Here is a 12,552-nt window from a genome sequence, read left to right as displayed (position 1 = left end):
CTGAATCTCATATATTTATCAACATCTTGGCTGTTCCATTGGATTCATCAGCCGCGTGGAGAGGAGAAGCCAGCTGCACGGGCAACTCCTGTTCTCCATATCGTACTGTCCCGGTTTGCATAGTGGCTCGTCTTGGACAGCAAGGCGTGACATCCAGAATCAGAATCAGGTTTATAATCACCGGCATGTGACATGAAATTTGTTACCGTAACGTAGCAGCAGCAGTTCAATGCAATACATAACCTAGCAGAGAGAGAAAAATAATAATAATAATAAATAAAATAAAACATAATAATAAATAAATGAGTAAATCAATTACGTATATTGAATAGGTTATTAAAAATTGTGCAAAAACAGAAATACTGTATGTTAAAAAAAGTGAGGTAGTGTCCAAGCTTCAAAGTCTATTTAGGAAATGGTTGGCAGAGGGGAAGAAGCTGTTCCTGAATCGCTGAGTGTGTGCCTTACGGCTTCTGTACCTCCTACCTGATGGTAACAGTGAGAAAAGGGCATGCCCTGGGTGCTGGAGGACTTTAATAATAGACACTGCCTTTCTGAGACACCGCTCTCTAAAGATGTCCTGGGTACTTTGTAGGCTAGTGCCCAAGATGGAGCTGACTAGATTTACAACCTTCTGCAGCTTGTTTCAGTCCTGTGCAGTAGCCCCTCCATACCAGACAGTGATGCAGCCTGTCAGAATGCTCTCCACAGTACATCTATAGAAGTCTTTGAGTGTATTTGTTGATATGCCAAATCACTTCAAACTCCTAATAAAGTATAGCTGCTGTCTTGCCTTCTTTATGATCTACATGGATTTTAGTAAGGCATTTGACAAGGTTCCACATGTAGGCTTATTCAGAAAGTCAGAAGGCATGGGATCCAGGGAAGTTTGGCCAGGTGGATTCAGAATTGGCTTGCCTGCAGAAGGCAGAGGGTCGTGGTGGAGGGAGTACATTCAGATTGAAGGGTTGTGACTAGTGGTGTCCCACAAGGATCTGTTCTGGGACCTCTACTTTTTGTGATTTTTATTAACGACCTGGATGTGGGGGTAGAAGGGTGGGTTGGCACGTTTGCAGACGACACAAAGGTTGGTGGTGTTGTGGATAGTGTAGAGGATTGTTGAAGATTGCAGAGAGACATTGATAGGATGCAGAAGTGGGCTGAGAAGTGGCAGATGGAGTTCAACCCAGAGAAGTGTGAGGTGGTACACTTTGGAAGGACAAACTCCAAGGCAGAGTACAAAGTAAATGGCAGGATACTTGGTAGTGTGGAGGAGCAGAGAGATCTGGGGGTACATGTCCACAGATCCCTGAAAGTTGCCTCACAGTTAGATAGGGTAGTTAAGAAAGCTTATGGGGTGTTAGCTTTCATAAGTCCAGGGATAGAGTTTAAGAGACGTGATGTAATGATGCAGCTGTATAAAACTCTAGTTAGGCCACACTTGGAGTACTATGTCCAGTTCTGGTCGCCTCAGTATAGGAAGGAAGTGGAAGCATTGGAAAGGGTACAGAGATTTACCAGGATGCTGCCTGGTTTACAGAGTATGGATTATGATCAGAGATTAAGGGAGCTAGGGCTAGAGCCAGGAGGATGAGAGGAGACATGATAGAGGTGTACAAGATATTAAGAGGAATAGACAGAGTGGACAGCCAGCGCCTCTTCCCCAGGGCACCACTGCTAAGTAGAAGAGGACATGGCTTTAAGGTAAGGGGAGGGAAGTTCAAGGGGGATATTAGAGGAAGGTTTTTCACTCAGAGAGTGGTTGGTGCGTGGAATGCACTGCCTGAGTCAGTGGTGGAGGCAGATACACTAGTGAAATTTAAGAGACTACTAGACATGTATATGGAGGAATTTAAGGTGGGGGGTTTTATGGGAGGCAGGGTTTAAAGGTCGGCACAACATTGAGGGCCGAAGGGCCTGTAATGTGCTGTACTATTCTATGTTCTATGACTACATCAATATGTTGGGACCAGGTTAAATCCTCAGAGATCTTGACACCCAGGAACTTGAAGCTGCTCACTCTCTCCACTTTTAGTCCCTCTATGAGGATTGGTATGTGTTCCTTCATCTTACCCTTCCTGAAGTCCACAATCAGCTCTTTGGCTTTACTGACGTTGAGTGCCAGGTTGTTGCTGCAGCATCATTCCACTAGTTGGCATATCTTACTCCTGTGCGCCTTCTTGTCACCACCTGAGATTCTACCAACAATGGTTGTATTTTCTTGACCAACAGGGGGCCTCACAGTCAACAACCAATTATTTACTTCATGTTTAAAAGTTTATTGGCACCTCTGAAACAAACTTTATTCTGTATGGAAAAATAATCAATTCCGTGAAAAGGACAGGCAACTAAAAACTTGAAATCAAAAGTATTTTAAATAGAGTAACTTTGCCATCTGATCCACAATCCTAAATTACCCATTGAAATCAGTGGAAGTTCTGATCCTAGTAAAGATTTGACCCAGCAGTTCATCTGTCTGTGAGTGTTACACCTGACAGCAGCACAGTGAAGTCCAGGACTTATTACCCTTTAGATTACACTATGCCAGTGAAATCTGGACCAGGATCTATCAGTAAAAGCATTAACTATCCAGACAACCTCAAAGTTAAAATCAAGGCACCCTTTACCATGTTCTCATATCTAAATCAGTAAAACATTTTGTATTTTTCAGTAATTATCAGTTGGGGTCATTGCAACAAAATCATGGCCTATTTTTGCCAATTTTCAGAATAAATTGTTGAAGTCATTGATGAGACAATGCCACAGTGATAATGGCTAGAGCTGTATTCTCCATGTATATGAACCATTAGAACCACAATTGTTCTAATGTTGTTTTGTGATGATTTGTTGATTTGTGGCTGCTGCTACCAATGCTGGACTGCTTTCTCCTGCCAGAAGGTTTGAAGGGTATTAGCGAATGTCACACAATGCATATGGGTGATATTCTTGCCCTGTTTGAGTGTATACAGCCTGTGGGATGTGTACGTGAGGCAGGCGGCAGAAGTGATTGCAGAGTTGTGAAATTGAGATAAATTGTTGGGAGATACGGAAATTGATAATACGTATGTGATTGAGCAGCATGTGAGGCCATCAATGCATTTGATGGAAGATGGGATTGGATGACCTTGACCTTGCGTGCAAGGGCTCCAAACCTCTTGTAGCACTGCAACATGTCTTGGGACTTGGCTCCTTGTATTCTCCTCAGCTGCTGCCTATTTCTACTGCCAGCTCTCAATCAACCTTTCAGTTTGGATATTGACATGAAAGCATTAGCTGTCTCTCTTCCCACAGACATATCATGTGACTTGTAGAGTATTTCCAGTCTTTCCTGTTTTTATTTTGTTTCAGATTTGCAGCATCTGCAGTTTCTTTTCTGATGTCTCACAATAAACTTGAATGGCAAGTTGGTTCCGTGGAATTAGAGGACTCCCTTCCCTTCATCTCATCCACCAAGAACTTCAGAGCTGTGCAGGAAAAGCAGGGTTTCCATTCTATTCTGTGTCATACTATCAGAACATTGCCAAGGTCAGGAGGGCTTCTGCAAGCATTCAGAGCAACCCCACTGCAATCTCTCACTCGCCACAATGTCTCATTGCTAGTGAATTACATGTGTACAGGCATAACTTCTATGTGTACAAAATGTCCACTCAGTTCCACTTCAATGTGCTAAGGCCAGCCACAGTATGATTCACAGTGACATCAATTCAATGGTCAGATGAATTCTGTGAGTCCCCCACACTGGGTCAAACAGACTCACAGTTTAATTACACAATGCAGTCCCAGTTTCTGTTTTCTAAAGTTATCCCCTCTTTTCATTATCCATTTCTATATTTTTGGAAAATATTCCAGGGTATTTTTGGTCCAATACATAAAAGTAATTGAGTGTTTTGGATTTATTTCAGTATTCAGTCAATTCCTCTCTGGTTATCGTTAACCGTAGTGGAAAAAATGGGGCAATTCTTGCCACAAAATCATTCGATTATGAGAAAGATCAGCACAGGTAATGTGTCTTCCTCTTTCCCATTATCAGTTGATGTTTTGTGTTAATTAAGTTGTATTTTACACAGAAATAACTGTCACGGCCGAATCAAAGGAGGCGATGAATAAAACATGGTTCATGTGAGATCAGTGTAAATGAGTGTTTAATGGCCAATGCAAACATGGTGGGATGAAGAGACTGTTTCAACTTTGTATGAATTTTCATCACTACAAGAAACTGACCTCAGTTACTGAAACCTTTGTCCATGCCTAGGTTACGCTGAGACATGATGATTCCAGTTGACTTCTAGCCAGCCTCCTCATTCTACTGTGGGGAACCAAAGGTTAATGTAATGTCATCCTGTCCATCCTAGATGTGTTCTTGCTGACCTTCATTGCTTAAGTCATGTATCAGTTTTAAAGTTCTCATTTTGTTTTCAAATCTCTCCATGGCCATCCCCTCACTTCACTACCTCAATTTCTTCAAACTCCAAAAATATTCATTCTTCCAATTCAATCTTCTTCTTCGCCCCCCAGAGAAGAATTCCACCACCACCATGTATACTTTCAGCTGTTAAGGACATGACCATTCCCAAAATATCTTCATTCCATATCTTTACTTTTCCCGCTTTGACTTTCCTGAAAATCCCTAGTTCTATGATCAAACTTTTTGTCATTTTGACTTAATTGCTTTGTCAAAAATTGTTTGATAATTGTCTTGTGGAACTCATGGGATTCTGTACAATGCTAAAGGAACTACAAATTGTTCTGTTATTAAATATCAGCTTTATTGCTTTATATTTCTACAGCTTCAGTGTGATAGTCACAGTAAAGGATGCAACAGGTAACAGCATCACAGGGATCATTGTGGTCAATTTAATTAACATAAACGACAACTGGCCAGTCTTTAAGCAGTAAGTACTCATTTTTCCCTTTATCTTACTGAATGATGGCATTCACCAGTAGCATGTGTTTGAGCAGAATTGGCTATGAGAAAGGCAACTTTGAAAATAAAAGTTCAAGCAATAAAAGATGAAACAAGAAAACGACAGTTTTCCCAGTTTATTCAACATGTGAAAAGTGAATAATTCCAACAGATTCTGAAGAATTAGTTTCAAAACATTTAAAACAGTCACTATTCTTTCACCTTAATATTAACGTGGTATAGGGGTATGTGTCATATCTTCACCAATTGCGATTTTCTTTTGGACTTCCATTATTAAAAAAAATAATATCCTGGAGGGCCAGACTCTTGAATATGGTTTGATATGAACAAGTGGCTTACTATGTAGCTTAGACATTTTCAGAGGAGACTTAAGTCAGCCACATCAGTGTACCAACCTTCCTATCACATCTTATTATATTTTATAATAATTTGACAAACCGGATACCAGCCCTTCAATTCTAATTTTTAAAAATGTTCAAGAAATTACTCAAAATTATTCAATCGTCAGGCTGGGATTTGAGCTCTAGCTCATTAATCTCATGACATTAGCAACACAACTCAGCTTTAAAAAATTTTTTTCATCTGCAGTTGCCACAGAAAATGTGCTGGAGCAAATGTCTTACATGATGCTTTGGGTAGAGCCTCAGCAGATAAGCTAATTGGTTTTGCTGAATTGTGTGTGCCAGTTGCCTTGTTACATTTGTATCATTCCAGAAATAAAACAATATTCGATGTTTTGGAAGAAAAGCCACTAAATTCAGTTATTGGAAAGGTTACTGCCTATGATCCTGATGAAGATGGTACAGCAGTCAGCTTGATTTATTTTATGAGTACTCCAAACCAATACTTTACCATTAACTCAGGTATGGAAACTGTAGAAACATTTACTACCCACAAGGAAGCCTTTTGTATCAGTGTCAGAGCTATCCAACCTAACTTCACTTCCCAGCTTCATCCATACTGTCTTCAGGGGATTCTAGATTTTCACACTCTATTTCTCTGCAAGAATTTTGTCTTGAATCCTCTCCATGAGACTCTTCCATTGCCCTGAGACTCTCAAAAAACCAGTCCTTGTCTACTTCTGCCAACTCACTTTGCTTCGGAGTAAAATCAAATTTATCCCAAATGAAAATCTTTACTTTCCTTTTTCCTTCGTTCCTTTCCTTAACTTTGTCAGGTCTTGCTGAATTATGATTAGAGGGATAAAGATTTTGCTGCAATTAAATAGGACCTTGATGAATTGAAATTATGAGTTCACATTTGGATTCCTTTCCTCAGTATGTACTTGCCATAGACAGAGTTTACTGCTGATCCTGCCCCTCTAAAAGCCAAGGACTCTCTGCTGAAATAGATCCAGAATCTAGCACTTCAAAAGTTGCCAACCACAAAATGCGATACCATGCTTAGAAACAGGGAGGAAATTTTGAACTCTAAAAGAACAAATAGGACCTGATTATACTGACATCCTCAGGCTGATTTTGTCCTTAAGTTGGAAATTACATCACCCAATATGGAAATCGTAACTCCAGTATTGTAATGAATTACATCAAAGACAGATCAGAAAGAACAGTTACTAAGGGACAAAGGGGAGATGGAGAGAGAGAACTACTTCTGCCGTTTGGAGGAACATTGGACTTTTGAACTCAATAAAATTACGACAGCTTGTTTGTATATGTGGGTGTCTATCAGCCATTCATAACCTGAGGACAAAGTGCATCATTCAGCTGCTGAATAAATCTTCAGCAATCCATTAACTTGTCCTTTCGCTTTCACTTCTTTTGTCAATGTTTTTGCCAAATTAATAAAATTATATCTTCTTCTCTGCTCTCCAGACAGAGAAGGTACCTCATAAAGTGACAAATCAATCTCGCTTTTATGTTACAGTGAAAAATTGTGTAATATCGAATCACATTCAAATCTAAACACCGAATGCATGTAGATGTTAATAACACTTTATCATATGTATTTTGTGACTCTGAAATAACCCTTGACAACTTCAAAACCACAACAAAGGAGCATTAGAAAACTTAAGTAGTTCTTCACTTGTTGTTAGTTACTAAAATGATAGAACTACATTTTAAAAGGTCATATTTTTCCAAATGCAAGACAACAGACTGACATAAATAAAGGAATCATAGTTGTTGCAGAAAGAACATGCAGTAAAGAAACAGTTCATTTCAATTTCTAACTGTGCTGGTCTTTACACACCACAGAATATTTCATCCCAATCTTTAGGCATTTCTGACTATCCTGTTTTTCATCCAAGCACTTATCTAGTTTCCTGTGTTTTGTTTTGGAAAGTGCTGAAGCTGGTTACCTCATTCATTTCCACAGTAATGGTTCTAATGACTGACTGGAAGTTTCACCCCATGTCCCTGGTGGATTTATAGCTGTCCCTGATCGTTCTCTCCATAGTTATGCTGCCCAATTTATTCACAGTCTGAAAGATCATTATTAAATAACATTTGAGCCTCTCCCCTAAAGAGAATAATCCCAAAGCTGTTTTATTTTAAATGGACAGTTCTTAGTTTTGCCCCATCCTCAAACAGCATGTCTATCATTTTCTCCAGTGTCCCTTTATATTCGCCAACAGAGAGGCACTTCTCTCCTTCATTTCTTGAATTGGACTGATACCTTACTGGAATATAGTTTCATTAGCTCTTTTATAATCCATTGGCATTTGATATTGTGGGATTGATCCTCCCATGAAGGAGGAGGGAGAAGGGAATAGAGAACAGTTGGGAGAGGAGTTCCTTTCCTAAAGCTCTAATGGATCTTGGTTCTCTATTTTCTGCAGCAGTCCAGAATTTATAAAGCAAAATACTTGAAGTGTGGTATAGTTGCCTTTCTATTGCAGTTACAGGTGAGCTGATTGTATCAGCAATAATCGATCGAGATAACGGACCTTTCAGAAATGCTCCAACGCATGAGTTTGAAGTTGCTGCTAAAGACCATCCTTTTCAAGGGCATACAGCCTCAATGATCATTATAGTCAACATAATAGATGTCAATGACAATCAACCCTTCTGTTTCCCACATATGCACAGGTAAGGTGTGAACTAATTCCTCTGTTACTGAAAACTAGAAGCTACAAGTGTCCAACAGGATAAAAATAGTTCCCACTTTATGATAGGAGCTGGTTATTTATAGAAAAGATTTATTCTATCTACCTGTGTGGAAAATAAGAGTGAATTTTCAGCTGATGAATTTGTAAAATACTTATTTTCCAGTTAAGTTATTGAAAGGGATAGCATATGGGCAAGGTATAAAGGAATGTTGCTGACTGCCTGTAATTGGCACACACAAAATATAGAAGAACACATGGATTTTTTAGATTTAAATGTCTTCAAAGTACCCTTGCCAATAGCATCCAGACTGAGGTGATATCAGATCATGAAGCATGCTGGTAATGAGAATTCAGCCCCTGGGACATGTCATCCTAATTACTGGGCAATTAGGCATGCTCTGCCCTCTTCACATAACAACATGTCGTACTGAAGAGGTTGCAGCAGTGATTTAAATTAACTCCACCTTATGCCATCTGAGAGCCAGACGTATATTGCTGTCACTCAATCCACCAGCTGACAGCCTTTCATCCACATTAAACCTTCGCGTTTTGGGTGAGCAGTCATGTCTCATTGCAGATTGGGTGTAGTTTCAGTCTTTGAACAGCTGTCAATGGCACTCCTGGGTAATGAAGACAATCTAATGCTGCTGTCAAAAGGTAGTTGGCAGCGGAACTGGATTCCAGGAGAATGTGTTTACAACCTCAGCAGTCAACGAATAGTAACAACATACAACAAATACAGCTCAAGATAATTCTGACAAGTGACGTTCAACATCAATTGAGAGAAAAACATTTATACAACATCTACCCAAAGGCAGAACTTGAATCCTATTTGAATATTTGCAGTTGATGACGGTTTTGTACTTTTCCCATTATTTATTCCCGGATTATAAGAGAAACTATCAGTCAAGTTTAAGATCCAGCCATAGGATACTTTATAAGAGGCTGTAAAGGCCCTCCTATGGGGTAGAGTTTCTGCTTGACATCACTGGTGTATGTTAATACCACTAACCCAACAATGTTTGGGATTGAGACAGCATCTTTGGAAACAAACAGTTAATATTTTTGGATTGAAGCATTCAACACTCAGCATGTTAAAAAGTACGGGCTGCTCTTTAATAGAGGTCATGGAAACCATAATCTATAGTGCTAACTCTGACACAACAAAGGCTGTGTAATTTCCACTACCCCTGCAATGCATTTCTATCAGATATTATTCAGACTTTGGAATTTGAAGGAGAATGGGAGCTGGGGTAGGGCACTTAGTGCTGGAGTACCACTAGTATCCTATCTCTATTCGATGGATCAGATCGGCAAAGTAAAGGTGACAATTAGATTTAGAATCTAATCTGATTAGATTTCACACACTTTGCAGATCACAGAGAACAAAAACAAAAACTTAATGAAATACTTGCAAAGCAAGAAACTCACATTTGTAGGACAAATATTTTGAGTCAGTACTTTTTGCCCAGAGGTTGGGGATTCACCTTAGCTTTCATCTCTTGATTCTCCTCAGCTGTGGTCAGTATTCACCTGTGCCCGTCCTTGATACTCATCTTTGATGCACCTACAAGAGCTTGCATTTGTTGGACTGAGCGATGACTATTGCTGTTAGATGTTCAGTTCAGGACACGCTGTGCCCTTCATCACCACAGTAGCATTAAGAAAGAAAACTTCCATTGTTGTCTTTTTTTTTTAATTCCCAGTCCGATCTTGTAGATTTCGAATGGTAAAGAGGCAGAATCAGAACAAAAAAAAAGGAATGAAATTGTGTGAAATTGTGAGACTTTCCCATCACTATGATTATTAAATACACAGGGCCCTTTTGTTCCACACGTCTGTTCCTCAAGTTCACACAAAGCATACACACAGCGGCCACATTATTGGGTACACCTGTTTATTTATGCAAATATCTAATCAACCAATCATGGAGTAGCTACTCAATGTATTAAAGCATGCGGACATGGTCAAAAGCAAATATCCGAATGGGGAAGGAATGTGATCTTAGTGACTTTGCCCATGGAATGATTGTTGGTGCCAGATGGGGTGATTTGAGTATCTCAAAAACTGCTGATGTCCTGAGATTTTCACATGTGACAGTTTTTAGAGTTTACAGAGAACAATATGGAAATAAAAACATTTGGTGAGCAGCAGCTCTGTGGACGAAAACACACAGCTAATGATAGAGATCAGAGGAGAACAGCCTCATTGATTCAAGCTGACAGGAAGGCAACAGTAACTCAAATAAACTACACATTACAACAGTGGTGTGCAGAAGAGCATCTCTGAATGCACAACACATAGAACCTGGAAGTGGATGTGTTACAGCAGCAGAAGATCACACCAGGCTCCACTTCTGTACCTAATAAAGTGGCACTGAGCATATAGCTGTATATTTTAACAAACAAACACATAAAAATACCAGAAAGATAAACAGTTACGTAGCATCATTTGAGAATTCAGGTGTGCCTCCTTCAGTGGAAATGGTGATAGGCAGAGAGTTTACAGAAAGGAATAATCGGTCATTTGAAGATATATAAAGAGACAGATCGACTCTGCATTTCCAACATATTCTGCTTTTTATTTAAATGTCCATAACTTGTATCTGTTTACCTTGGATTGAAAAGGAACTGTTTGGGTACAATGAAGATTTGAACAGGTGTGTGGCACTCAGAATCCTCACCCCAACAGCCTCTGTCAAGTACTCTATAAACACAACCATGCTGCCAATTTGTTTCACGTTCCCAGTATGCAAAATTTAATGGGCAATGACGTGCAGGCAGAAACACAGAAAATTCTTGCCAAAATAAGCATGCCTGTGTGTGTACAAAGTAGGTGAATAGTTGTGAAATGAAAGCTTGATTCGTGGTGCTACACCAGTACTGTCGTCATGAAGATAAACTGTGCAGTCAGAATGCTGTCTGACTATGGGGTGGGGGTAGGGGGGAGAACTTGGGTGTCATTTATTTGCTCCAGGTACAGGTTTAGGAAGCATGTACTGTGGCATTAGTTAGGATACTCGCACATTTTCTCTCTTAAATGCACATAATTATATACCTCTGAAGATTCAGAATCAGAATCAGGTTTAATATCACTGGCATATGTGGTGAAATTCATTAACTTTACAGCAGCAGTACAATGCAATACACGATAAATAAGTATAAAGAAAAAGTACGGAATTGCAGTAAGTATAAATATGTCTATTAAATAGTTAAATTAAAAATAAGTCGTGCACAAAAAAAAGGACTAAAAGAAGTAGTGAGATAGAGTTCAAGGCTTCAATGTCCTAGTTAGAAATTGGATGGCAGAGGGGAAGAAACTGTTCCTGAATCACTGAGTGTGGATCCAGGCTTCTAGATAGATAGATAGATACTTTATTCATCCCCATGGGGAAATTCAACATTTTTTCCAATGTCCCATACACTTATTGTAGCAAAACTAATTACATACAATACTTAACTCAGTAAAAATATGATATGCATCTAAAATCACCCTCTCAAAAAGCATTAATAATAGCTTTTAAAAAGTTCTTAAGTAGTTTACTTAAATACATTGAGTCCTAACCCCGGCACTTTAACATATCTCACTCCTGGCGGTTGAATTGTAAAGCCGAATGGCATTGGGGAGTATTGATCTCTTCATCCTGTCTGTACTCTTTCCCGGCGGTAACAATGAGAAGAGGGCATGTCTTGGGTGATGGGGGTCCTTAATGATGGATACTGCCTTTCTAAGGCACAGGCTCCTTGAAGGTGTCTTGGATACTTCGGAGGTTTGTGTCCGTGATGGAGCTGACTAATTTTACAAGTTTCTGCAACTTGTTTTGATCTTGTGCAGAACCCCGTACCACTCAGTGATGCAGCCAGTCAGAATGCCCTCCATGGAACATTTGGAGAAATTTTCTAGTTTTTTAGTTGACAAACCAACTCTCCTCAAACTTCGAATGACAGATAACTGCTGTCTTGCCTCCTTCATAGCTGCATCAATATGTTGTGTCCATGTTAGGTCCACAGAGATACTGACACCCAGGAGCTTGAAATTGCTCACTCGCTCCATTTCGGATCCCTCTATGAGAATAGGTATATATTCCTTCATCTTATCCTTTCTTGCATTGAGCTCACCTGGTAGTGAGGCATCATTGCCATTCACAATATTGGGTTTTGCTATGTAGAAAGTAATGGCCTGCAAACCCTGCCAGAGTTGACGTGCATCCAATGTCGCCTCCGACCTCTCTCGGAACTGTTTCTTGGCTCTTGAAGTAGACTTCCGTAAGTCGTACCTGGTCTTCTGGTACAGACCTGGGTCACCAGACTTAAATGCCACAGATCTAACCCTCAGCAGACTATGAAACTCCTGGTTCATCCATGGCTTTTGGTTTGGGAATGTACTGTAAGTTTTCGCAGGCACATGCTGATCCACACAGGTTTTAATGAAGTCGGTGACAATTGTGACATACGCATCCAGACTCGAAGATGAGTCCCTGAATACAGTCCAGTACACTGATTCAAAGCAGTCCGGTAAGTGCTCCTGTGCCTTCCTGGTCCATATCTTCTGGCCCTGGACC

At 39.9% G+C, this 12,552-nt stretch overlaps 1 protein-coding gene across 1 annotated transcript in view; it reads left to right on the top strand.

Moving 5' to 3' along the window:
* LOC140734711 (cadherin-related family member 3-like) overlaps positions 1-12,552 on the top strand; it is a 52,443-nt gene that overhangs the window by 16,275 nt on the left and 23,616 nt on the right. Inside the window, exons 4-7 of the mRNA XM_073059054.1 lie at positions 3,903-4,000; positions 4,788-4,892; positions 5,639-5,787; positions 7,782-7,971. Coding sequence (XP_072915155.1) covers positions 3,903-4,000; positions 4,788-4,892; positions 5,639-5,787; positions 7,782-7,971 — 542 coding nt within the window. The remainder of the gene's footprint in view (positions 1-3,902; positions 4,001-4,787; positions 4,893-5,638; positions 5,788-7,781; positions 7,972-12,552) is intronic.

The sequence above is a fragment of the Hemitrygon akajei genome, chromosome 10 (genome assembly GCF_048418815.1).
Source record: "Hemitrygon akajei chromosome 10, sHemAka1.3, whole genome shotgun sequence".
Lineage (NCBI taxonomy): Eukaryota > Metazoa > Chordata > Chondrichthyes > Myliobatiformes > Dasyatidae > Hemitrygon > Hemitrygon akajei.
The sequence above is the reverse complement of the archived record's forward strand: the minus strand, read 5'-3'. Positions and strand labels throughout refer to the sequence as shown.